Below are 25,000 nucleotides of genomic sequence, written 5' to 3' on the forward strand. Positions count from 1 at the left end.
TCCCGGGATCGTTGGGTTAGATGCTTCATGATCTTTCTCTCCTTCGTATAGATCGAGCCTTGATGACGATCAGTCATACTGCGACTCGGAGATGTCATCTCACAGTGAACATGAGGAGCACGACGAGCAGCAGCAACAGCCGGCCAAACCAGCGCTGGAACCTTTGAAGCTGGTATGGGCTAAATGCCGCGGTTATCCGTGGTATCCAGCGCTCATTATCGATCCGGCCATTCCGAAAGGTTTCGTCCACAATGGGGTTCCTTTGCCGGCACCGCCGGCCGATGTATTAGCCTTGCGGAGCAATTACGATGAGCCGGTCTTTCTCGTTCTGTTCTTCGACGTCAAGCGTACCTGGCAGTGGCTCCCGGATGGCAAGCTGGAGCTGCTCGGTGTTGACAAAGAGCTCGATCAGAGTAAACTGATCGAATCACGCAAAGCAACAGAGCGGAAGGCAGTTAACAAGGCTTATCAGGAGGCGCTTCACTATCATAGCCAGGTATCGAGTGCGGATGGGCCGGCGGGAAAGTTATGACTCTACGATGTGCCGTCCTCGGTGCACCGGAAGCGATCGAATGAAGCGAGAGCCAAGTTCGAGGCCGAAGAGGAAGAGGTAGAAGAAGAGGAGGAGAGAGATGATGACGAGGAGGAAGAGGCTGAAACAGAGGATGAGCAGGGGGAGAGTAATGGATTGAATGACGAAAACGATGACGAAGGAGGATAGGGAACCAAGCCCAAGTAAGTCCATCTCCTTCATTGATTGTAGAGGCGTCTGTTGTGGAGTTTTTTTTTTCTTAGTTAAGGCGTTAGATGATAAGTTTGGAGTAAGTGTTTGCGGGTAGGGATGACCCTTTGTTAGACGCCATGTGAATTGTCATGTGCCAGCGATCCATCGTTTGAGTTTTGGATTTTTCCCTCTCACGCACATCCACACGAACACGCTCACTAACAGATACACTCGTACAGGAATTAAGTTGCTCCGTTAGATTTCAGCGTTTTTGTTTGTCTAAAAATCTGTTACAATTCTGTTTTCTTTTTTCCTGTGGTACTGGTACGACCCTGCCTGCCAACGGTCCATTCCTTGCTGATATTCCGGCTCGTTACGGTTAACCGGAAGGGGGAAGGCATTCACCACCAGATTGTAGCAGCTCGTGTCTTCTTGTTCTCATTTCGTAACTGAGCAGCTTGCAGGGTAGCGAGAAACAAATTGATTATAAGATCTTGTGTTGGAGGCACTAAAATACTACTAATACTACTATCATATTAGTACTAGCCTATTTATGAACTCGAAGTAGTATAGTAAGGCATAGCAGAGCATCCATTGGTCCGTTGAAGTATGTGTTTCATTTGTGACAAAAGACAAGACGATTTAAAATTATAAAAAAAGAAACTTAAACGAACAATCGATATGTTAATAGGGTCGAATAATATAATAAAACAAACAAAAAATGCACCAAAACCAGAGGGAATCATTTTAGTCGTCTGGAAGACTACTAGATGTGAATGATTGAGTAACTACAACCGTAAGCTGGGTGCAGTTTCTCTCATTCCAAGTAGCCTGTGCGAGAAATGAGCATGCAAACCTGAGCATTGCTGATTGTTCCTTTGTTGTGTTGTGGTACCAGCAGGTTGGGTGAAGGTGCGGTGTTTTTGGAGTGTAGGTATATTTAAGTTACATTTTAATTTGTGAAAAAGATATTCATCGAATCATTTTGTCTGTTGTTTGTCAGGTAATCCGAAATTAAGGTGGAGTGATGGTATTGACATTGAGACTGAAAGAATCGGACTGATGGCGATGCTTCGTTAAAGCTGGAACAAATGGTAAGTCCTTTGCAATACATGTACCTTTTTGGGATGGTGTAACATCTGTTAGAAGAATCGTTAATGGAACCGGTTCATTTATGCTTGTAGTCCAAAAAAAAGACATTTCGGATAGAAGTCGAGCAACCACCGGCTGTTGAATATTACACAAGCCTACTTTTATTGATTCGTTCTATTCGTTCGCTTATTCGTTCGCTGCGTCCTCGCTCACTGGGGGCGATCACATCAATTGGAATGGGTCAATGGGCTTTAATTTTTTTTGTATTTTTACAATTCTTCTTCCTTCATTTTCGATCATCGAAAACTTTCTCCCCTAAACTCACCATCCTCTTATCTGTTATCGGCACCGCATTTTGCCTCGCTACTACTACCAGCTACACTATACACATAAATCAGACTACCAAAGTACGCTTTGCTTTACTACTATTTACATTTGCACAATCTTTGCTGTTTCACTTGTCGCTTGCCGTGTTTTGTGTCCGTGGAGAGCAGATCATCCGGAAGCGAGCGATAATGCTTCTGGCTTCGCTCGCCTTGTGGCCATTGATCGAGGAATGAGTAACAGAAATCCATTATCGGGGTGGATACACAGACACCCGCAAGGCCAAGGGCTACTATTTGTAGTACGTGGATTGTGTGGGTCGGCCACTGGAGGTGTATGTGCTCATTGGTATGCTGCTTTGCGATTTGGTCGTACCACCTGCCTGTCCAATCGAGCTGCCAAGTCCAACGCCTATCGTGCCACCGAGCGTACTGCCTCCGTACAGCTGCTCGGCACCGGTTGGTGCGTAGTCCACGTCGTAGTAAATACCGGACTGCAATGTGGAAGGATATGTGAACGTTATTTGTTGTAACTTCTTCTCTCTGCTAGGCAGTTGCGATATGACTTACCGTAACGCTTGCATTGCTACGACTTTTGGGTCTTGGCACGTTGAAATTGCGTCCCAGAAGATCGGCACGATCCTCCTCTTCGCTGGAGCTCGAATTTTCTAGCGTTCGCATGCCGTTTCGATTGAGTCCAAGGGTTCTGAAAGCGTGAGCGAGAAGCGTTAGTCAGCGAACTTTTTAAATGGATCTCGATAGAAGGCCTACCTTGGCAATGGAACCGGTGGCAGTGTTCCGGTGTGCATCGGTAGTGTACCATGCAGCGAGAGTGTGTTCATACTACCGATGGTTTGCAGGTTCGGGTAACCGTACATTGCGGAAGCTGGACGACCTCCACCGACTGGTTCGGCCTGCGTATTGTCGGGATTGAAAGAAATGAACATTAGGAATGCTGAACCATCTCCTTCGGACTCGGGGATCAGCCTGGGATTGTCCCTTACTTCGTAGCTTACCGCGTAATGATTCGCTTGAGCCATTACGTCCGCGATCTGTGCCCACCGCATACGATCCTCGAGCGTCACCTGGTACGGTGCCTGGCCCATGACCGGTGTCTTTACCTGCCCATTACCGAGATAACCAAACACCGGACTGCCCATCGCGTTCTTGTGCTCTCGTTGCCACTTTCGACTGAAAGGGAGATGCATGTGAGACCAGGTGTTCTAAACTGGAACCGGAAGCGTGACCCGCGTGACTTACCTCCACATGACCAAACAGATGAGCGTCAGCACGATAATGACGACGGCAGCGACGGATGCGCCGACCGCAACACCCAGTACCTCACCATCGATCTCACACTGCGTGCCGTAGAAGCTACCAAGACACTTGCACACCTGGCGATTGTTGGCGTTGTCGTAGCTGCAGCTTCCCCGGTTGTTACAGTACGACTCCGGACAGGACAGGCACTCGCGACCGGCCCGCTGCGGTTGATCTGCCCACGGATCCCGGAACCCATAGTTACACTCACACCGGAACGTTCCGAACAGATTCGTACAGTGGGCTTCCTCGTCGCAATCGTTCAGCTCGTCCGACGTGCACTCGTCTACGTCCTGCACACTCGACACGGCACCGGTCGGTGCCTCGACGTACAGTGCCGAGTTGCCGATGTTGTTGTTACGACGGTGGATCACGCCCAGCAGATGACGCTGGATGTCGGATCGTAGGGCCGGTCGTAGCGTTTCCGCATTTTCGTCCAGATTTACGGTATAGTTGACGAAGACGACACCGGCCGATGGGGCAGCCGAGGACGACGGGTTGATCGTGTAGATGCCGTTGATGCGTGCCTCGAGAAATTCGTCCGAGAACGGTGTCATCGACATGGCGGAATCCATCTGTTTTGTGAAGGGGAGAAGTGAAGTGGTACAGCGGGGCCTGTAGATGATACTAAAGCCATGCTTACTTACCGCACGGATGGCTTCGTAGCTGAGCTGCTGATACTTCTCGCTACCCCGATCGGCCAACGCCGGATCCCAGTGGATGCGCCGCTCGTAGATCTTGTCCACGCGCATCGACAACATCAGCGAAACGATACGACGGCACGGCTCCCGGTGCTTCCGCCGGGCATACCCTGGCCGACAGTGACAGCTCGAGACACCGTTCTCCGTCCGGCATCGTTCGTTCTGGGCCTGATCGCACGTCGAATCATCACCGACGATGCAGGTATCGATACGCACGGGAGGCAAACCAGCAGCAGCAGCAGCCGCTCCACCTGGGTACTTTGGCCGGCTGCTGTGTACGAGACCACCAGGACCGACACGATGGCCACCGGAGCTACCACCTGGCGAGCCTACGCCACCGGCATTAGGCGATGCATGGACCGGTGATTCCGTCTCTGGCACTGCGTACCCCGTACCGATGATACCGGGCTGTAGCGGTGATGGCACCTTCGAGGGCCTAGGACGTTCCGTTGGGCGTACGATCGGTCCACCGGCCGTCACCGTCGGTGCTGGTTGCTTCTTATCGGTCTGCGTACCGAACAGATCGATGTACGAGCGTTTACCATCGATCGAGACAAAACCGTCGGTACCGGAGGCCGACAGGATGATGCTGGCTTCGCCATCATCCGGCCGAGCCTGCACCGAGCCCGGTGGCCGATTGTAGTACGGGTTGATCTTGATCGTTTGCTGTGATCCGGTACCACCGGATCCACCCGGTCCCTGGATGGCCGATAGCGTAACGTCAAAGATCTCACCATAGTTGGGACGCGCGTTGGTACCGGGGATGCCGCTGCCGGGAGGCGGTGGCGCCGTATAGATCTCCGGACGATTGCTGAAGGGCGGTAGGTTTTGGGTGCGGATGGTATTACTAGAACCGCCAACACCGCCACCCGGTTTAAAGTCCGGATCATCCAGCACGAGTCCCGGTCGTGGTTGGAAGCGATAATCCGGAGGAGGAGATGAGGGTTTCGTTGCTCCACTATTCGTTGGTAGTTTCGTCGTTGTGGTCGTTGGAGTAATCGAGGAGGAAGCAGAAGCAGATGCTTCACTCGTGGTCACCGTTGTCGTGAGGTCCGGGGTCGTTCGCAGTGATGTACTGCTACTGGAGTCTAGTGTCGGTGTCGGGGTGATCTCATAACGATCCGCCTCGGTACTGCTCGACGATGGTTCGATGGATGAGCTGCTGGTAGTTAGTAGCGACGTGCTAGTGGTTGTGGTCGTTGCCTCCAGTACACCGCTCGATGGGAGATACTCGATCGAATTGATCTCGTACACGCTGGGCACTACCTCAGGATCGTAGGAGCCAGGTGCCGGCATTACGCTTGCCGCACTCGTTGCCGACTCGATCGTGTACTGTACCTCCGTCGAGGTAGGCGCCGCACTTGAGCTCGAGGACTCCTTGGAGTCCTGTGGCATCACTAGCGTCGATTCGGTCGTAACGGCTGACTCCTCATCGGTATCACCGTCGGTGGCCGCCGTTGTTGGATAGCCGCTGTACCCACCACCACCACCACCACCACCACCAGGCGCTAGGGCATCGTACGGCGGATCTTCGATCACTTTCTCTGTCACGTTGTCGATGGCATTACCCGGATCACCTCCTCCGTTGGTAGGGATGGTGAGAGGTGGTGAGGGAGGGGGCGGTGGTAATCCTTCCACACCGTCCGGCCGATAGTCGACGTTGGTCGGATACGGTTTGTACGGTGGAATCGGACGTCGATTCGGTGAGATCGGTGGCCGGGGCTTTGGCCTCTGCCACGGTGGCCGATTCTGGGACACGAAACCGGGTCGGTAGGTGTGCTGCATCGAGGGTACGATCTGTTCCGGGATCGGGACGCCGGTCAGGAATGGACGTACCGGATGGTCCGGTCGTGGTCCTTGCGCACCGGGTGACGACTGCTGTTGCTGCTGCTGTTGCTGTTGCTGCTGTTGCTGATCGTGTGGCAGAGGCCTCGTGGATGGTGGCTGTTGACCAACACCCAGCTCTCCCTCGTACTCGTTCGGTAGTGGTTGTGCTTCCGATATGCGCGGTGGACCTCGGTTGTTGATCCGGGTCGCCGAATGGCGTCGCGTTGGCTGCGGGTTAGCCTGGACGTTTACGTTCCCGTTCAGCAGCTTCACGATCCCGGTAATGATGTCCTGAATGTCCGGGTTCGAGTTCTGCCGTCCACCATTGTTCTGGGCGGCCTGTATCCGGGCCTGCTGGGAGGCGAGCACGGCTCGCTGCACGGAGGAGATGTTCATCGCCAGCTCCTTCGTCCGGTGGTATGATTCATCGAGCAGATCCTTGCCACTGCGGCCCTTTCCCGATGGGCCCGTCCCATCGTCATGCTGCACACTGTTTGTGTTGAAGGCCACCAACAGATCCTTACTGGCACCGTACGGCGTGTAGTCGTTCATGATGGGCAGTGCGGAGCGTTTCGATTTGCTCTGGCCATCGGTGGTGGTGGTGGTGGCACGGGCACAGTCTTGTGGGGAACTACATCCGCCTGTCCGCTCATCGGCCGGACTCTGTGAGTATGCCGTACAGAGGCATACGGTTACTATGAGCAGCAACACCGCTAGGCTACTGGTTAGGTGCGGGATCGATCGGCGCAGCGAGTGCGGCCAATACCTGTGCCTTGTCAGCGTCATGGCACCGGTACCTTGTTGTGTATTGCCTACTGGACTATACTGCTGTAAGAAGCAAAAGTTCTTCTTACTTCTGCACCGTGCTGCAGACCTCTTACTCTCTATCCGCACGTTCGATGCGCACACTAGTTCGTTCTACTTTCGCGGCACTTTCCGTTGCTTACGGCTCGAAGCTGCACGATGCTGTGACTGCTTGTTGTCACCAAATCGTTCAGACCATCGATCCTGACGATCATCTTTCATACGGCACTGCCTGCTCCAGTCATTCAGTCGGCAGTCGGAGCACTCTGTGGAGGGAGAAGAACAGACACAGTAGACGGTCATTACTTTTTTTAATGTCACCTACATCTGACGAACGAGCGGATACTTCCAACTAGCAAGCCCACAACTCCCCCGAGAATCTGCGGTCATTCCATGCATGCATGGCTTCTCTACTTCTTCACTCTAAAAAGAGGTGCCAAATGTCTCATAAAAAAACATCGAAACGGCCTGACTAGCAGACCGTTATGGCCGGGTTATGCAGCTTTCCCAACGCCATCGCCGCCCACCGGATAGCATTCCTGGCCGGCTCGGGACGACGAGTCAAATAATTAGGCAAACTGGTTTAATGATTAAAATCATGAGCTGCTGCAGCTTGAACCTCGTAAAAAGAGACACTAACCCCATAAGAAGTAGTAACAGCCGCAGTCGCCGCAGCAGCCACAGCAGCAGCACCATTTCTCTAAGCAGCATTCGTTCAGCTATAAACATTCCATCGTAACTGGAGTGCCTGCCCGCCCTTCCTTGCTTCTTTCTTTCTTGCTCCGTCAGGTCTGCTTGTCTGGGGTCCGGGACCGGATCCAGTGGCGGGTGGTTTGACCTTAAAAAGAGGCATGGCGGGCATAGCGGCGGAGCACGCGATCGCAAATGATAGCTGCTGGTGCGAGTATGTGCACGTCGCGCGCAACCTGTTCCCTCCTGGGCGGCTGCCAGGTATCATCATCGTACCCCGCTCGCCGGGCTGATGAGGCGCCTCACGCCGCCCAACCCAAACCCAATTCCACCGACAACTCGTTTCGTTTTGAAGTGGGGGGGTTGGTGGCGCGGCCGTGGCCACAATTCGCACGGGATCAACTTCGGTTTGCTGCTCCAGATAAAAGATGTAGATTTCCTCCAACTACTCCAACTCCGAGCCCGAGCTATATATACTATCCAGCGCACTCTCCATCTATCTCTCCCTTTCTCTCTTTCTCACTCTTTCGCTCTTGACGTGCGTACGACTGATGCACACCTAGCGGACGTTTCCGTTTCGGGGTCTCTGCGTGTGTGTTTGTGCCCGGTGGGGGTTGGGGCATCAACGCATCGACCGGGGGTCCGATCCACGATCGATAATTCCGGTCAGGGAATATTAGTTCAGGTAACAGTGTCGGCGATTAGCGGCAACAGCGGGGCATCATGCTGCGCTCCTCCTACCGGGGAGAGCCTCTCGTTTCCAAAAATTAACTGTCCAGCTAGTTTTTTTTAAGCGTTCGTCCATTGTATGTTTTATGTAATTGCTGACCGTTTCCAATATATGCGGACTACGTGTGCGGAAGTAACGGCTTCGACTTCGATCAATCGACGATCGATCGACGATTTGGTGCGCCTCAAGTTTCACTTTTCAACCCCGCCGCCGCCGGTTTAGTATTGGATGAAGATCAGCACCGCTGCTACTGCGGTTACTGCTGCTGCTGCTGCTGCCGATCACTGCAGGGCATAGGAGATTGTTGCGGATTTCCGGGCTTTTCAATTTGGAGTGTTTGTCTGTCACTCTTACTTTCTAGTCTTCTTCCCATTCCGTCGAATATCTGAACTTGGTATAACTTGGGTTATTAGTTGCTACAAGTCCTAATTGGTCATCTACATCTGCATCAATTGCATAGACATCTCCTGCAAATCCGGAGCAAAATGAAAACGTTCAAACGCACGATCGACAGTTCATGGACGACGCCATGACGTCCGGGCCCATCATCACTCCCGGTCTTAATCAACAAATCGGATCGGCTACTCTCGGCCGATCTGTCGGTCGGTCGGTCGTTTGGTCGGACGGCTTTGCTCTGTTTATTCGAAGCAACAACGCGAAGCAATAGGAAACAAAACACGAACAACAAAAAAATACCCGTTAATTGAGCTCGCTCATCTGAGCTGGCTGTTCCCCGCTCACCCGGAACTACATTACATGTGCGCCTTGTTGTGCCCGTTGGCTGCCTATAAGATATAAGGTTTTTGAAGTGTGCTCGCATCCAGCCGCTCATGGCCGATTGCTGCACCACGTACCCTACACTGAGGCAGGTAGGCTGGCAGGCAGACAGGCAGAAATTGGCCTGGGATGGAATTAGGTTTGGCGGTGCGCTCCGGTTTACATGCCGCGCTCGATGTGCCCAGTGCTCCCGGGCTTCGGCTCCGGCGAACTCCTACTCCCACACAAAACTTTCTCCTCCTGACTCCTCCACCTACCACGATCTATCCAACCCACAGAGGGGGTGAGGAGGGGGAGGCGGGAACTGCGATGATGGCCTTCGGGAGTTGGGCGTACTTTCCGATGAGTCTTGAGTCATTGCGGCATCGCCTTCGCGTCCACAAGTCGATGAAGACGGATCTCGTGCGCAAGATTATGACGAATTAGGACGGTGTGACGGCGCGGTGGTGGTGGTGGTAGTGGTAGTGGTGGGGTTGTTTTTGCGCAATCGATGCGCTGCGCTCTACCTACCTCACCACATAACCTTCTCTCCATGCGCTTCTCCGGTCCATGCGTCACAGCACATGCTTCGGCTACGGTGGTCGACCAGCTAGAGTCAGCCAGCCAGCCAGCCGCGATCGAGCCTGCCAAGTCAGCGAGAGCGTGTCCGGGTCGCCGACGTGACATGATGGTCCGCGCGTCGCCTCGAGGTTGCGCCATTGTGTGTTTGTGCCATTGTGTGTGCGCGTACTCCGCGTGAGCAATACACAACCTCCTTTTCTGCGGCGCGCGCGCATTCAGCGTGTTACGAAATGCAAATTCGGTGAACGACAAATGATTGCGTGTGTGTGTGTGACTTGCATAGCGCTTGGTTTGCTTCGCGCTTTGGGAATGCTGCACTAGTATGCAGTGCGCGCACGGGCGCTCGCTAGAGAGATCCGTGATCCGAAACCGGATGCAACGCTCTGCGACGCGGATCTGCTGGTAGCTGTTGCGGGTCAACGAGGCCGCGGATCACGGTGCGTTCCGTACCGGGAGCCATTCCTGGCATTTGAGGTGCGGAAAAATGCACGATTGCAACTCTGGTGCTCTGGTGCACGTTGTCACACAAATGTCCGATGAGTTGGCCAGCAAAAGGAGAAAAAAAAAACATGGCCGACTTTGCGATCGCCATCTTTTTGCAGCTCGCAATCTCTCTCGAGTGTGTGTGTGTGTGTGTATGTGTGTGTGTGTGTGTGTGTGTGTGTGTGTGGGGTGCGAGTGAAAGTTGCTATTTATGGACTGTGCAAAGTCGAAGCTCCTCTTCGCGGTAGAATACGACGGTGAAGGGGGGGAAGGTTTTATGGCGGATGGCGGACGGTGGCGGGCCCATAAACCTTGGATTCTGTCAAGACGCGAAAGGCGTCAAGACGGAGCGGAGCGGACCCTCACACCGCGGAAACCGTGGGGCGATAAACAAATCATTATCACCGATTAGACTCGCATCGTTTTGTTGCGACGGTTGCTGGTGGGCTTTTGAGGGTCGAGTTCGTAAAAAAAAGGGGGCCGCAAGTGAAATGATCACCATCCAAACAGCCCACGTCTGCCGGTGCTATTGACCTCGAAACGATTGACATCGTTATCGGCGATTCTGGCTACCCCACAGGTCCATCAACTCTATCACTCCTCCCTTTCTTGTTGTGATTTGAAATTGCTTTCACGGCTTGATGGCGCTGATGGCGATGATAATGGTGAGTCGTGAGTCCATCTCGTAACCACACAAACGGTTTTTAGCGAAGCGATCAAGTTGGAGTTGTTTACATTTGAACCCCTCCTCGACACACACATAGATATGATGCCACCAGAAACGTCAGGTTTGTGTAACAAGACGAGATGAATCCCAGAAATGAGACCAAGTGGTCCAAGCTCTAGATTGAGTGTTCGTGTCAAGTGTGCCGGAGCCAAGCCGGACTGTGGCTTGTAGCGGTCAACAGCTTCGGTTGCTGGCCTGGCTGGCTAGCTAGCTGGTCAGGTCAACTGGTCACGCTGGGCCGGTCTCTGGTGCGCAGCGAACCGGTAGCCCAAAAGCGGCAAAAACAAAAGCCCAACCATCCGAGACCTTCCCGACCTGAAGCAATCTGAAGTAGCAAACGAACTGCTGCTGCTGCTGCTACTGCTGTTGGTGGTGGTCAGCACAGTTACTTGGTATTTCACGTTTTGTTTGCCAAGGAGGGAGCGAGAGAGAGAGAGAAGGAGCAAAAAGGGAGGAGAGGTGGTGGAGGGTCGGGGCAAGGTTCCAGCAGCTTCCAAGCACCGGGAGTGACAGCGGGAGTACCGCTATCAGTGCCACTTAATGGGCATAAATCCCGATGCCCGTTTTGTCCGTCCGTCCGGCTACGCGCTCGCCGTCGTCGACGTCGCTAGCGCCCGACCGGACAACCGGGAATGGGAATAAAAGAGGAACACAGAGTGAGAGAGAGAGAGAGCGAGAGAGGCGGTGGCGTTGTGCCCGATTAGGGCAACAGCCGGATGAAGGCCAAACCACTTCCTGGTGCAAACAGGATCCGGCGAGTGCTGCGACTGCTGCGCGTGTGTTCCTACTTACGAGCGATGCGGGCATTTATGTTGCGCACCTCGAGTTACTGAGCGGTTTTTAATGCACGGCACATCTAGGACTCTGTAGTAGAAGAAGCTGAAGACCAGTTGGTGTCGAGCAACTTCGCGAGGAATACTTTTGTGCGACTCTTCTGCGAACTGTTTTTTTTTGCAATTGCTGGCTACTGGGTCGGTTTCGGAGGCCATTGTTCAATGAGTAATCCCTGCTCAACGGTATTTCTGGTCAAAGGGGTGTTCCTTTTTGATGGATCTAACGCTGCTGCTATTTATCTCTTGTTTCCCCATAAAAGGAGCAGAAGAAAGCAGCAAAAGATTCCAAGCAGTAGGGGAATCAAAAAAAAGAAGGTTCCAAGTAGCAGCAGCAGCAGCAGCAGCAGCTCAACATGCGACCAGCCTCCCGTGTGTGTGTGTGTAGCCTTCTCTCTTGCTCTCTTTCGCGCGCACTTTAGGTTACAGCACGCGCAGTTACTGTTCGCCGCCGCCGTGCTAGCTGTGAGTGATCGCCTATGCGAGATGCGGGCTACACGAGCAAACACGTCCGGCAGAGTTGACGGAGGTCTGACGCGCGGGAGTGAGGCAGAAGAGAGGCAGTAGAAAGTTGCCCCCCTTCTCCCCCGGGCCGGCTTGTGAGGCTTGTTTCCTCTGCGCCACTCGCACCGCATCTACATCTCTTGGTGATCGCTCGCACGATCGCGATCACAATCGCGGGTGTTGGCGATCTAACATCTCAGCTCTAGTGGCCACTAGTTACTGCCCAGAACGACCGACGGGCAGCAGCAGCACCTCGCCATTGGTGCAAGATCGTTCACCTTCCGGGCAGGCTCCACACGAATTACGAAATGGCGCTCGAAAATCAAATTGAAAAGCGTGAAGCTTTAACCGGGAGAATGGGAGTCGCGGACATTCACCGGCGGCGACGACGACGACGACGACGACGACGACGACGACGACGACGACGACGACGACGACGACGACGACGACGACGACGACGATCGAGTGAAAACAGACCTAGACCAGACCTGACCAGTGCTGAGAAGGGGCAGAAGACTGCAGCAGCAGCAGCAGCAGGAGCAACAAAACAACAAAATGGAAGAGCAACTAGCGGTACGAGTGACGTCGAGAAGGAATGCTGGGGAATGGAATTTACGCGAGATCGCGCAGAGTGTTGATCGTCGTCGTACGCGCTAAAGTAAAAAGGCAATAATAATGCGCCATGCGTGTGTGTGTGTGTGTGTGTGTGTGCTACGTATCTGTAGTACAGATATCCAACGGAGAGCGAAATGAAATGAATGAGCTCTGGAGACCGTTAATGGATGGACGGTGTTTGATTGGAACGCGAAATGAATGCTTCTAGCTTCTAGAGAATGCCACCAGAGCCACCGACAGCTTAAAGCTCTCCTTCTTGACAAAAGCATCTCCTTCTTGCACCCCTTCCTTTATTGAGGATCATTTATCTCTTGGATTCCCCACCAAAAAAAACACTTAGAAACCACCAGGAATGTCCGAATCATCCGAGGTGACTGAGTTTCTCTCAGGTATCTCTGGCTGTTTGGCCCCCTCCGAAAAAAACCCCCGGCATACGATCGAAGAAAGGTGAAGAAGACCTGTTTCAAAGGGGGATGGTGTGTGAATGTGACCCCGCGTGGCTGATCATCAGTGTCAGTAATTACAATGTCGCCGCAGCGCAGCCGCAGCGCAGCCGCAGCGCAGCCGGTCAGTCAGTCAGTCACAGCGCGCGCGAGAGAGGTCGAAATTAATGATCTCCATTGCCGCGTGAACCGCATTGTCCCTTCACCTGGGTGCTGATATGCATACCTTTTTCCCTGCCCTTAAAGAAAGGGGTGAAGGAAGAGAGCGGGAGAGAGCGGGAGAGAGAGAGAGAGAGAAAGCCCCTTGGGGGGAATGAAAACAACATTCGGTCGCGGCCGTCGTTCAGTTTTCACATTCTCGCGACAACGTCCGTCGGAATCGTTGTCCAGATAAACGCCCCGTGGGGGGAGGGAGGGGGGTGGTGGGTCGAGGTAATAAAAGAAAGGTCGGTGGCTTCCTGGACCCCGCTTCCCTCCTCCCCTGGCATCTAGCATCGTGTGCGTCTTCCATTTGGATGCCCTGGAGACGCCATCATCGAAATGATCGACAAGGACGGCGAGGGAGGGAGGAAGAGAGGGAGAGGGTTAGGGATTGGTCGCGCGTTCGCTTACACTGACCTATAAAATGAAAGCATTTCGTCCCCCCCCCCCCCACCCCTTCAGCGTCGCTGTCATCGTCATCGACGATCGGTTCGTACCTGTTGCGCCTGCGGTTAATGGATGATGACGCCGCGGTTGCCGCGGCGGCTCCGCACCGCTCGATAATGAGCCCGAGGCCGATCCCCGGGATGCTGCTGCTGCTGCTGCTGACCACCGGCTGCTGTTCCTGGTGTGTGTGTGTGTGTGTCTGCTGCCCCTGAGGGGCGGAACGCGATCCGGAATTCCAAGAAACACTCCGCCGCGGAACGACACTCCGTGACGCGCTTTTCACTTTTACTTCCAAGATTCTCTCTCTCCGATTCTTTCTCTCTCTTTCGCTCTGTCTCACACGGCGCACTTCGTTCTCACCCCAGCCTGTCTCTCTCTCTCTCTCACACTCCTGTTCTGCGGTCACTGCGGTCGCACACGCAGCTCAAGGAATAATGCCGGAGAGAGGTTTCGTTTTCGAGCGAGAATCGAAAGACTTGACAGGAAGCGACGAACCCCCGTCGTCGTCGTCGTCGTCGAAGGTGATGAACCTTCGATGAGGGGTTTTTTACAAACAAAAAAAAAGCAAAAAAAAAGAAAAACCAAAACTACGGCTAGATGGTGATCGCCGCTTTGCTTTCAATTCTTCACGAGGGACGACTTCTTCGTTTTATTTTTTTTTGCAACCGAGATCACACCCGTGATTCGTGTGTACATTCACTTTCACTGCACTGGATCGATGGTGACTCGGCACACTTTTCCGGGCACTGGGACTGAACGCGATGGCGATCGGGTTCTCTGAGGGAATTCAACTATTGCTGTCTCGCGAAGACGTTTTGGGGAAGGAGGAACAAACAAAAAAGAAAAACAGAACTTTAGTATTATAAAACTGAGCACACACGATACACACAGACAAAAAGGGGTGAAAAGACAGATACAGATGACGGTGTGGTGAAGGAAACAACAAACAAAAAACCAGAACTGAAACTAGAACAAGATTGTTGAATTGTTAATTGTGATCACCGTCTTGTACGGCTTCTCACACACATACACGCACGCGAATTCATTCAAATGCACCCCGGCGTGGCCGGTCGCTATAGCTGCCTCCGATAACGCGAAGCGGTTTTCTTGCATTTGTTTTTTTGTCGCCCGACCACCTGGACCGCGGTGTGCAAGTGCTTTGAGGTCACTTTTTCTTTTTCATACCCCCCCCCCTCCCCCCCCGCCCCCCTCGGTGTCGAGTCGTCTTATCGCCGCCCCAGCGTACGCGTTCAACGACTCGAGTTTCACCGACTTTTCTCACGTCACGGCCACTCGTTCGCTCACTCACTCACTCGCTCACTCGCTCGTCTACAACCTGACACGTCGTCTTGGCTTATTGTGTGTCTTCGCTGGTGCCGTCAACGGTGCCGTCGAGACGGAGCGAGAAGCGCCCACCGGTCGCGGACATTCATCTTTCACTACGCGGACGCCGATCGCTGGCTGCTGGCTGCTGGCTTTCTATCTTCCCTCTCGCTCGCACCCCGGGGCGAGAGAAGATAGGTGGTGGTCGGCGGTACACACTGCATCGTCGAACACTTTCTTTCTCGCCTTTCGCGTTCGGCGGCGCGACGGGCCCACCGCGTACCGCTACCACGCGTTCCTCTCGCACCGTGCCAGGTGAAATTTCCCTTCGAATGCTCTCGCAGCACACTCCGCGCCCCCCTACCAAAGATCTTTGGATACAAACACACACACACATACACTGAGCCACGTGTTGGTAGTGGTAGTGGCCTTGCACAAGATCTCCGCACGATCTTCCTTTGCTTCGCTTCGCGCTTCCCTTCAACTCTTTCTTACACTGCTCGAAATGAAAGCAAACTGCTCGACTAACCATGCCTTCTCCGGCCTCTTCGGTACTTGCTGGAGGTGAAGGAGGTGCGGTGGAGTCTTACACACGACTCGACGAACAACACACCCGACACCAACGACTCGAGTGTCGACCGTCCTCGTCGGTTGCTTGCTATAAACTGAGCGATCATTGCGATCGTGCTCGCGATCCTCGCTGCCGACGATGCTGCGCTGCGCTGCGCTGGTTATGTTTTCTTCCCTTCCCTTACTGCGCACGTCGGTGAGGTATTTTCCTTTGGGGCATCCCTCGGCCCCGCTCTTTCGCTCTCGCTCTCTCTCTCTCTTCCCGATCTCTTTTCTGGTATTTTCTCGCCGACTCACCGCAAAAGGCATGAATGTATCCGACGGTCGCATACCGAAGGGGAGGAGGACGCGAGTGTTATGTTTTGTCAGAATGCCTTCAAGAAAACATCATCCCTGGTGGAGTGCTGTCCCCCGCACGTCCTCGCCCTCGCACCCTCGCACGAAGATGATTGATCGACGGGGAAAGTGTAGAAGATTATTGGATTTAATGCTGCTTCCCTCGCCCCGCTCCCCCGGGGGGAGGGTTGTTCTGCTGCCGGTGCTGCTGCTGCTGTCGGTTTGCGGTGTTTGCCTTCCCTCGAATTGAGAATGATTGATCGGTTCGTTTGGGGGCCGTGGCGATCTAACGGAATGTTCTAGAGCCTCTAGGCTTTTGGTTAGCGTTCGAGATTGTTTGTTGATTGTCGATTCACGATCCATTTTCGAACATAAACGGGGGTTGCCGAACTTTCGAACATAAACTGGAGTCTGTTTGATTTTGATTTGTTTGCTGGCACGATAAGCTAATGCGATTATCGTTATTATATTTCCAAATCCAATTCCTTTCGTCGAAGGGGAATTTGGAGAATTTCGAGCAGAAGCTGACCAGGTAGGAATCCAGGAAGTGCGTCGTTCTCGATGATACCCGATAACGGGAATGCTCAGCCTCAGCCGGAGAAGCTGAGTTCACAGCCAGCGCAGCCCAAACGGTTTTCTAAATTAAACAAAATCTCTTCCTCTCTACGCTGCCGGTGCTTCAGCCTTTGCCGATGAGTTCTGCAAAGGGGACTGCTAGGGCAGGGCGGCTATTAGATAATTTCCCTCTTCTCGAACTCGCCGGCGCCACTCCTTAAACCCTCTTGGCTGTGAAGCGTTTTGATGCCTCCTTCGAAAAGTACAGAAACAACAGCTGAATCGATCTCGCGATGCGCAAACAAATCCATCGGCATCCATCATCGGGCCTTCCCTTCACTGCTTGATGTGCTCGTTCTGTTATTTGTTTTGTAACATCGGAACTCGCAGGAAAACACCACGAAAACGGCCACCACACAACAACAGCAGCAGCAGCAGCAGCAGCAGCAGCACTGGCTAACGATTTGTAATTTCAAAGTGCCAGGGAATGAGCATCGTGGGGATTGAAGATCGCGCTCTTAATGAATCACACACTCTCGCCCATCCAAAGGAGGCAGCAATAGCAGCCTTTTAAGGGTTTTGCGGAACTGTTATCTTTGCGCCCTGAAAGAATGCACTCCTAGCGGAAGGCACAAAGTAGCTTCTCGCTGGCTCGCTGGCACGCTAGCTGCCAGCTGTTGAGGCTTTCCATTGTTGTTTTGTGGTCTCGGCACTCGGCTGCTGCTTAATCGATGTAATCGGATTTTTGGGGGTTTTTGGGGAAGGAAGGGAATGCTTTTAATGGCCGACCTCTAGAGCCTGTGGCGCGAGATAATGCACACACACACACACAACAGTGGTGAAGCATTATCACCAGAGAATCTCTTCGATTTTCACGGCTTTTTGCATCGAACAAGAGACTCCCGGCCGGAACCGTTAAGCCTTTTTGGTTGTCGAAAGGGGTTGCTTTCAAGGTAGATGTTAGTGGGCCACCAAAAAAGGCAAACGTAAGATGCACCAGCTCCAGAGGCCAATCAGACGTAACATTTTGGATACGCGCGATAAGATTAAATCATCGACACGCCGCATCATCAGCAGCAGCAGCAGCAGCAGCCCAATTTCCTTCTATTATCAATCATTAGGCAACTGTAAATTGAATATTGGGAAGCCTTAATGCTGCCGAAAAGGGTGAGTGGAGCCTACCCGAGGCAAACCGAGAGAAAGGGCGGTACGATATCGTACCAAGAGAAACGAGATGCTGCCGGTACCCGGGCGGGCAGGCTTAGGGCTTTCACGATTGCGGCCCCGTGCGGTACACACGCACCGCTGATCAGGCTTGGGGCCTGATCGCTGATCACAATCACAATAGGGCGTAACGCCCTGGCCCCGGTGCTCATGAGGCCATCAATCATCATCGGCAATAGATCGGTACCATTGATGGGGGGGTTGATTAAATAGAAATCGAATTGGGTACGATCGCGATGCAACAGCAGGGGGCTTTCGGGTGGATACAAAGAAGGGTTCAATCCGATGCTGCTTGGTGTTTGTGAAGGGTCCTATCTACCGGTTTTTTTTTTCTTCGGTACGTCGCGCTTTTTACGTGTTACAAAGCGGTAGTCAAGCTTTTTGGATTGGATTTGAAGTAGATACATGCCTGATAAAATACCAGAATCTAGTACGATCGCCGGTCTGCCACTATGTCAAAGAGAGAATTTAGATATACAAGCAAAGATCGCTTTCGCTTCAAGCTAAATTGTGCTGTTAAGAGCTGTTGAAGAAATATTTAAGTGTAGATAGTTTGCCACGAAGAAAACCCTAAGGATTTTTCTGTATATTTCTTGTTCAGAACATACTTAATCCAAACAAATGCTCTGAACAACTCGCTCGTGATGTAGAATCACACCATCATCACCAATAAGTAGTTTAAGCTAATGTCTGAAGAGATCTACGAGTAAAACACGGATGAATTGCATTGAAAAAGAAAGAGCAAAAATTCCGAGTAAATCTTTCTAAAAGATAGGAATTTCCAATAGTCTGGATGAGGCCATTGATACTTAACCAAAACCGACGGTAATGTCGATACCAATAATCCAAATTGTGTTTAGTAGTCGCAACAAACCGTTTAATTTGTAAACGATTTTTCCTACAATCTTTGGTTGAAAAAGTGCAGGAACATCATTACGATTGTGACATTTCCCAAGGCAGCTCGCTCGATCACCATAAGCGACTCATCATGACTCATATCCGTTCCCCGTGATCCGTGTGTAAACATCGCGACGCCGTTGCGTCACTTAATGGTATGATGTGATCTACGGTGAGGCTTCCAGCTTCCCGGCGAGCTCCTTCGAGGAGTTTGGGGGCCTTCAAATGACGCGTATGACACAAGTAGTCTGTGCGGCTGAGCGCTCGCACTCTGCACTACCAAGAAGGAGGAGGAGAACATTAGTGCTGCTACTGTGCTGCTACCTCTAATGATCGTTCATAACATTACCATTTCCCCCCAAAAAAAAAAAACCCGCTTTTCCATCATCATTCTCCATGCTTCAATTCAAGTGCTTCAAGGCTGTTTGGAGGAGGAACAAGGTGCTTTGGAGCCGCATGCTCGATGATCCGTCATAATACGCATTGCAGACAGGACGGGACTGGTTGTCTTCGTGTGGGGTCGCTCGGAAGTGGTTCAATTGTGGACCAATTTCCTCGGAGGGACGCCCGCACGATTCGTGAACGATTCAATTGTCTTCCTTTGGCTTCCGGGTGTGGTCCAGGACATACATACACACACATGTGTCATGTGTGCATGTGAGCCCCGCATGTGCATGTGCCACGGAAGGAATGGAAATGGAATTGGAGAGCAGGCAGTCGAACAATGATGCATTGCAATTGCGCCCGACCGGCCTGTGGTGTTGGTGTGCTCCCGCGTGTGTCGTCATTAAGTTGCGCTCGCTCTCGAAACCGGGAAACAATTGGCTGGCTGCCGTTGACTGGCTTGGTTGGCTTGGTTTGCTTGGTGCTCCAAATGGTGAATGCGGCAATTAAAGCTCCCTCCCCCCCCCCCCCCTCGGGCCGGCGGAAGGTGGCCGGAACTTTTACTTTAAAACATTGGAAAACATATCACAAATCGTCGCACCAACGGCGTAAACGGCGGTGGCGGCTCCGGAGTTTCACATATCCAAGGCCTCGGTCCTCCTCTCCCCCTTCCTGGCAACTCGGAACTAACTGGAGGAGCCAAACTATAAACCGCCTCGAGAGACCACACTCGAGACACCGGCACCGGGCAGCAAAAGCAGCCTTTTTTCCTTTTCATCCGCAATCACTTCTGCTTCCCCTTTCGGCCATCTCCCTCCCTCCCTCTCTTTCGCCTCTCGCCTCTCGCTTCTCCACCTTTCCTTTTCCACCCCGCATCAACTTCCCTTAAAGAGGTGCGCTTTTCGAAATCGAAATCGGATGCCGGTGGCCGTTTTGGGGGCCCAAAAAAAGGGGGGGAGCGAGTGGAGAGGTGAACGCGCGCCAACGTCGCGCAGCATTTTCCATCGACCGACGGACGGGCGGACGGACTGGACGCACTTTTCCGGAACCCCTCCAAGGGGGAGGGAGCGTAAAAAATTTATGCATTTTCCACCCTAATTCCAGCTTACCGGTCCGAACACACACACACACACACACACCCCTTGATAGACGACAGCTAGCAGCAGCAGCAGCAGCAGCAGCAACAGGGGAGGTGCCGGCCGACCGGTTGCTTTCGATTGCAGCTCCTTAACCGTCTGATGGCTCCTTGGGGCCCCGTGGCCGTCCGGGGGTCGCTCTTCGCTAATTTGAACTGATTACCATTATTATTATTATTATTGTTGTTGGTGGTCGCGCTTTGGTTCGGTAATTTTTACATTTTCGACCATCAAAACTGCCCCAAACGCGAGCCCGAGACCGAGCGCCAGGAGATCGCCGCCATGACGTGCTTTCGATTTCCGTTCCAACCTTTGGCTCTACTTTTGAGAGTAGCAACCGCCCTCTGGTTTGGTTCCACCGGAGATCGAACGAAAGAGAAATGGGGTCCTCGTAATGAGCAGGTGCAGATGGTGGCGTGTGTGTGTGTAAGTGTGTGCCATATGCTTCTCGCCATAGCGAGCGACAGCATATATCGACCATCACGGGCGGTCGCATCACAAGCATAAGCATCTCGTTGCGAACCCTTGCCCTGATTGAATCGACGGTCATGACGATGATGATGATGATGATGATAGTTACCATCTCTTTTTCTCTTTCCCTCTCTCGCTCGTAATCCCTGGTATTAGCAAGTGAATATTGCGAAAAGTTATCCCCGGTAATTGTTATCGTTGCGGTTGGATGGCTGGCGGGCTGGGTGGTGGGGGGCGGAAAACAAAACTTTTCCTCGAGGGAAATCAAACGAAAATGGCAACCGTTTTGGGCAGCTCACTTGCACACACACACACACGCCGGGTGATGAAATCAAAAGTTAAGTCCATAAAAGTGGGTCACAGCACAGCCCGGTTCGAGAAGTTTATCGCCAAAAGACTCCCTTAATCGGCTATCGGAAGGAGGGGTTGGGGTGCCGGGGTGAGGTGGGTGCACGGAAATGTGTGCTGCGATTGGCATCGTTGGTTGATATCTCGCTTCGCACATCGCACTCCACAGAGACACAATCTCTGTGTCTCTCTGTGGCGTTGTGTCTTTGGCGAGTTGTTTGGCGAATCGGAAATTGACGACTCGACTCGGTGATGATGATGATGATGATGACGACCCTCGACGAGAGTTGGGATGACTAATTTCGTGTATTTATCGCGAGCTCGCGAGAGCTCGCTGGGGTTCGGGTGAAAGTTGGCTCGCGGCCATTTTAGCAAACTGGTGACGGCGACGACGGTGTCAATTGGATCAGCAATCATCGGCGGAGCCCCCAGAAGCTTTGCGTTGCCGAGTGACCTAGTTTGGCGGGGTTTGGCGAAATTCTTCCAACTAATCGACCAAAGAAGAGGTGATAACGGAGTACCGGTCTCCGGGATTGGTAGTAGTAGTAGTAGTAGTAGTTGTTGTTGTCACTACGCAGCCGTGGATCCAATGTTGGGAGTGTAACAGCATCAGGGATCAGTTCCACCGGCTCCGTTCCGGGCCTTTTTGGCGACCCGGGCAATCATCCGGATCTGATCGATCGCACGTTCGTTGCAAACTGAACACTTTGCACCGACGGCACACACACACACACACACACACACACACACACACGGCGGATCTGCAGACGGATCTGCAGCGACAAATGTGGGTCACAAGTCGTACGAAGACGTGCGCGGACGTGCTAACCAGATCCCGTGGTCTCTCTCTCTCTTTGCCGTGTGTCCGGAATATTGAACAAGGAGGCGGAGAAGAAGGTAAACCGGGGAGATGTGTGTGTGTGCGTGTGTGGGGTTGTGTCCAGCGATGACAGATTGCCCACCGTGAGTGATCGATTCTAAACGATCCAATGATCGCCGTTGTGGTTGTGTACCGTTGGTTGGTTGGTTGGTTGGTTGGTTGGTTGGTTGGTTGGCTGGCTGGCATGCTGGCAGTGTTTGCTTTTAGCGACGGATGGACTGCGGAGTCGCGCTTAGGTATGCGTGACGTGCCATCGCTGCGCGCAATGAGATGCGTAAAGAGGAACGAAGGTGGAACGAGGCGTACGGGGCTTTTGATGGACGATGCTGCGACAAGCGGAATTCGCAATGAGAATCCCGTGACCGTAGTAGGCCAACAACACCTTTTCGGCATTCTAAAGCCGTCGCCGTCGTTGTCGCCGGCGGCGGCGGCTAACGGATCGAAGGTTCTCGCGAAGAATCGCGGAATGTACCGTTTCCTTTCCCCTCTCCGCATGCCGACCGGGTGGCATGTTTTTGGGTGCGGCAATGCTGCTAATTGAATAGGCGAATGCAAATGCTGCCCGGCGGTGGGTGAGGGAAATTGTTTTTTAGCGGTTTTCAGACATCCCGCAGGCGAGCGGAGGATACAGAATTCGGCACGCAGGTGATTCGTTTCGCAATCCGCACGCCGCAAATACCTCTCGCTCGCGGTCGGGATTATCACGAGGAGAGGATTTGCTCCGCTATAACGATAACTACAACAACAGCAACAACAACGGCTGTAGTTCGATTTGGTGTTAGTGCCGATGGTGTGGTAATGATACCGTCGAAGATACCCCGCAGATCCTCTACTCATTGGTGAACTATCGGTCTAAAGAAGGCACAAACCGAACCGACCACCGGAAACACGGCCACGGGGGTATCGGTCTCGGCCAAAAATACCTGCAGGGGACCCCCCACCAAGCCGGTGCCGCCGATGGTTGTGCCGCATCATCATCGTACCGTATGTGGGCTGTCGATAGCGGGGGGGCGATAGAGGAAGGGGCCCCATGACGCTGGTCCAACTGATGGCCTAACGTTCATGTCATTATTATTTATTATTACAATTATCTCCGGTTTCGGCACTGGCACTGGCACCGGCACCGATGGCTCTGGTAGTATGATCAAAGCCAGTGGTATGCACCTCCAGCGAGGCCAACAGAACCGAATCCGACCCCTCCCCGCGGTTGGTGGTGGTTTGGTGTGTTTGGAGCAAGTTTCCGAACACTAATTATACAGGAAAAGAAAAGTTGAGAAAAGCTCAATGAAGAGGCACGGCGCGAAAGAGAGAAAGAGGAGAGAGGGAGAGGGAAAAAACTTATGAAATGTAGGTTACAAAGGAAAACTCACCAGCTCGCTCATCAAATTGGTTGGTTGGTTTGGTTGGTTGGTTGGTGTGAACGCGCTGGTCTGGTGCATTATTGATGAGCACGAGCACGCTTGACGGGGAGTATGGCCACCGCCCAACCTTAAGCCAGCTTTTTGGGGGCGCCAACCCGTCCCCACCCATGGTGGTGGTGGTGGTGGTTCCATCATGGCCATCATCAGCCAGGTTAATGATGCGTGTGTGTGTGCTGTGATAACGGAGCGAATGCGAAAGCAAATGTTGTGGAAGGATGTTTTCGGTTTTTATTAAACATTTTCAAATATAGTTTTACTTTATGTATATATCTCTATATAGTGTATGTGTGTGTGTATGTCTATATATATATCTATATATATATCCAGTTCCAATCCAGTTTCAAAAAGATTTTACATTTTACAGAGTCAGCGATCTGCGACTAATCGAAGAGAGTTTTGCGAAGCGGTGCATCGCGCACCGTTTTTTTTTTGTTGCCGGAGTCTAATGACACCGTCCTCTGCTATTTGATCATGCGTCTAGCCTCCGTCTAGCCTCGCCGCGTCGACTTCGCGTAGGATTCACAGTTTCTCCAAGGAAATCATTTGGCCACCATTCCTACTAACTGCTACCTCGCACAACAGCAGAGAAAAAAAATCACGGATTGACGGGTAGATAGCGCGTTGTCGATCTAAACTGATAGCTCTGCTCGCATCGTACCGTGGCCAACATCAACTTCCAAAAGGCGCTTTCCTCCAAGCGGATGTAATAGTGACGTTTGTCTCATCATCTGTCTCAACATTTACTCAAACCGTCCACTGGCGGCATTGAACCACTATCAAACACACATACGTATGCCACCACATAATACACATTAATCTGGGCTTCGAATAGCTCGCTACAAAGTTCAAGCCAGAGTTCGCTCGTTCGTTACACAAGTAGAAGGTTCAACATTAAACAGCTCAGTTCTCTTTCCCGGGCGCACGGAGAAGGAGGAAGAGAAGGAGGAGGAGGAGGAGGAGGTATAATTGACAGATCGCTAATCGCAATACTTTTTACAAATATATCTATTCACTACTACCGGAACCACCAACGCGCGCGCGCAGCCGCGTGTGCACTTCCGTTGCTTAATGCATAGCTTAGGTCTTTTGAAACTTGTTTTGTTGATTTTCTGCATCTTATCGAGTTTCGACTTCCCCCCACTCCCCCACCTCCTACCTCCCCCTGACTTTTCTAGTTTAGTACCATTTTAAGCGGAATCGAAAGCGGAAACACAAGTTCTCGGGCATTGCCGGCTGGACTTAATCTTTAGGCCGCAGTGTGTGCGTTTGGTAGATAAATGGAGCCCAAGTCAGGCGCGCCACGGATACGCACGGGTTAACCGGGGGCTGGTGACTGCATACACATGCAAAAGCCAGTATTGTTCTCTTCATTGTTGATCCCACTGTCCGCTTTAATGTGGATTTTTTCTTTTAAATATTTTTCTAAATCTGGCGGCATTTTGTAAATCTCGATTTCGATCAGATAGTTGTTGGAAACTAATGGATGTCAACTAAAAACAAAATGTGAAAAAGCAGATGAATCGGACAGAATTCTCAACGATTCCTCTTACTAGACAGTTTCTGATAATACTATTCCAGTAACAAGAGAAGTTAGAGTCTAGCTCTCCAACCGAGACGCGTGCAGCTTCGCACCAGTTCCATATGTTATAATCGTTTTGG

At 52.3% G+C, this 25,000-nt stretch overlaps 2 protein-coding genes across 3 annotated transcripts in view; one reads left to right on the top strand and one right to left on the bottom strand.

Annotated features, from left to right (window-relative positions):
• Positions 1-1,617, top strand: part of LOC125955874 (bromodomain-containing protein 1) — a 5,075-nt gene extending 3,458 nt beyond the window's left edge. Inside the window, exon 4 of the mRNA XM_049687170.1 lies at positions 52-1,617. Within this exon, the coding sequence (XP_049543127.1) occupies positions 52-532 (481 nt within the window). The 3' untranslated portion in view covers positions 533-1,617. The remainder of the gene's footprint in view (positions 1-51) is intronic.
• Positions 1,618-1,959: 342 nt separating this feature from the next.
• LOC125955873 (mucin-5AC) lies at positions 1,960-15,763 on the bottom strand. 2 transcript variants are annotated; one of them, XM_049687169.1, is made up of 8 exons: positions 15,649-15,763; positions 13,847-14,593; positions 4,104-7,054; positions 3,400-4,031; positions 3,156-3,330; positions 2,911-3,053; positions 2,710-2,845; positions 1,960-2,633 (listed from the first exon to the last, which is right to left on the bottom strand). In XM_049687169.1, the coding sequence occupies exons 3-8, from the start codon at positions 6,768-6,770 to the stop codon at positions 2,433-2,435; spliced, it is 3,954 nt and encodes a 1,317-aa protein (XP_049543126.1). In that variant the 5' UTR covers positions 6,771-7,054; positions 13,847-14,593; positions 15,649-15,763; the 3' UTR covers positions 1,960-2,432. The 2 variants fall into 2 exon arrangements, with proteins under 2 accessions (XP_049543126.1, XP_049543125.1); XM_049687168.1 differs by having other exon boundaries at positions 3,144-3,330.
• Positions 15,764-25,000: the final 9,237 nt, after the last annotated feature.

This window comes from Anopheles darlingi, chromosome 3 (assembly GCF_943734745.1).
Source record: "Anopheles darlingi chromosome 3, idAnoDarlMG_H_01, whole genome shotgun sequence".
In the NCBI taxonomy this organism is placed as follows: Eukaryota; Metazoa; Arthropoda; class Insecta; order Diptera; family Culicidae; genus Anopheles; species Anopheles darlingi.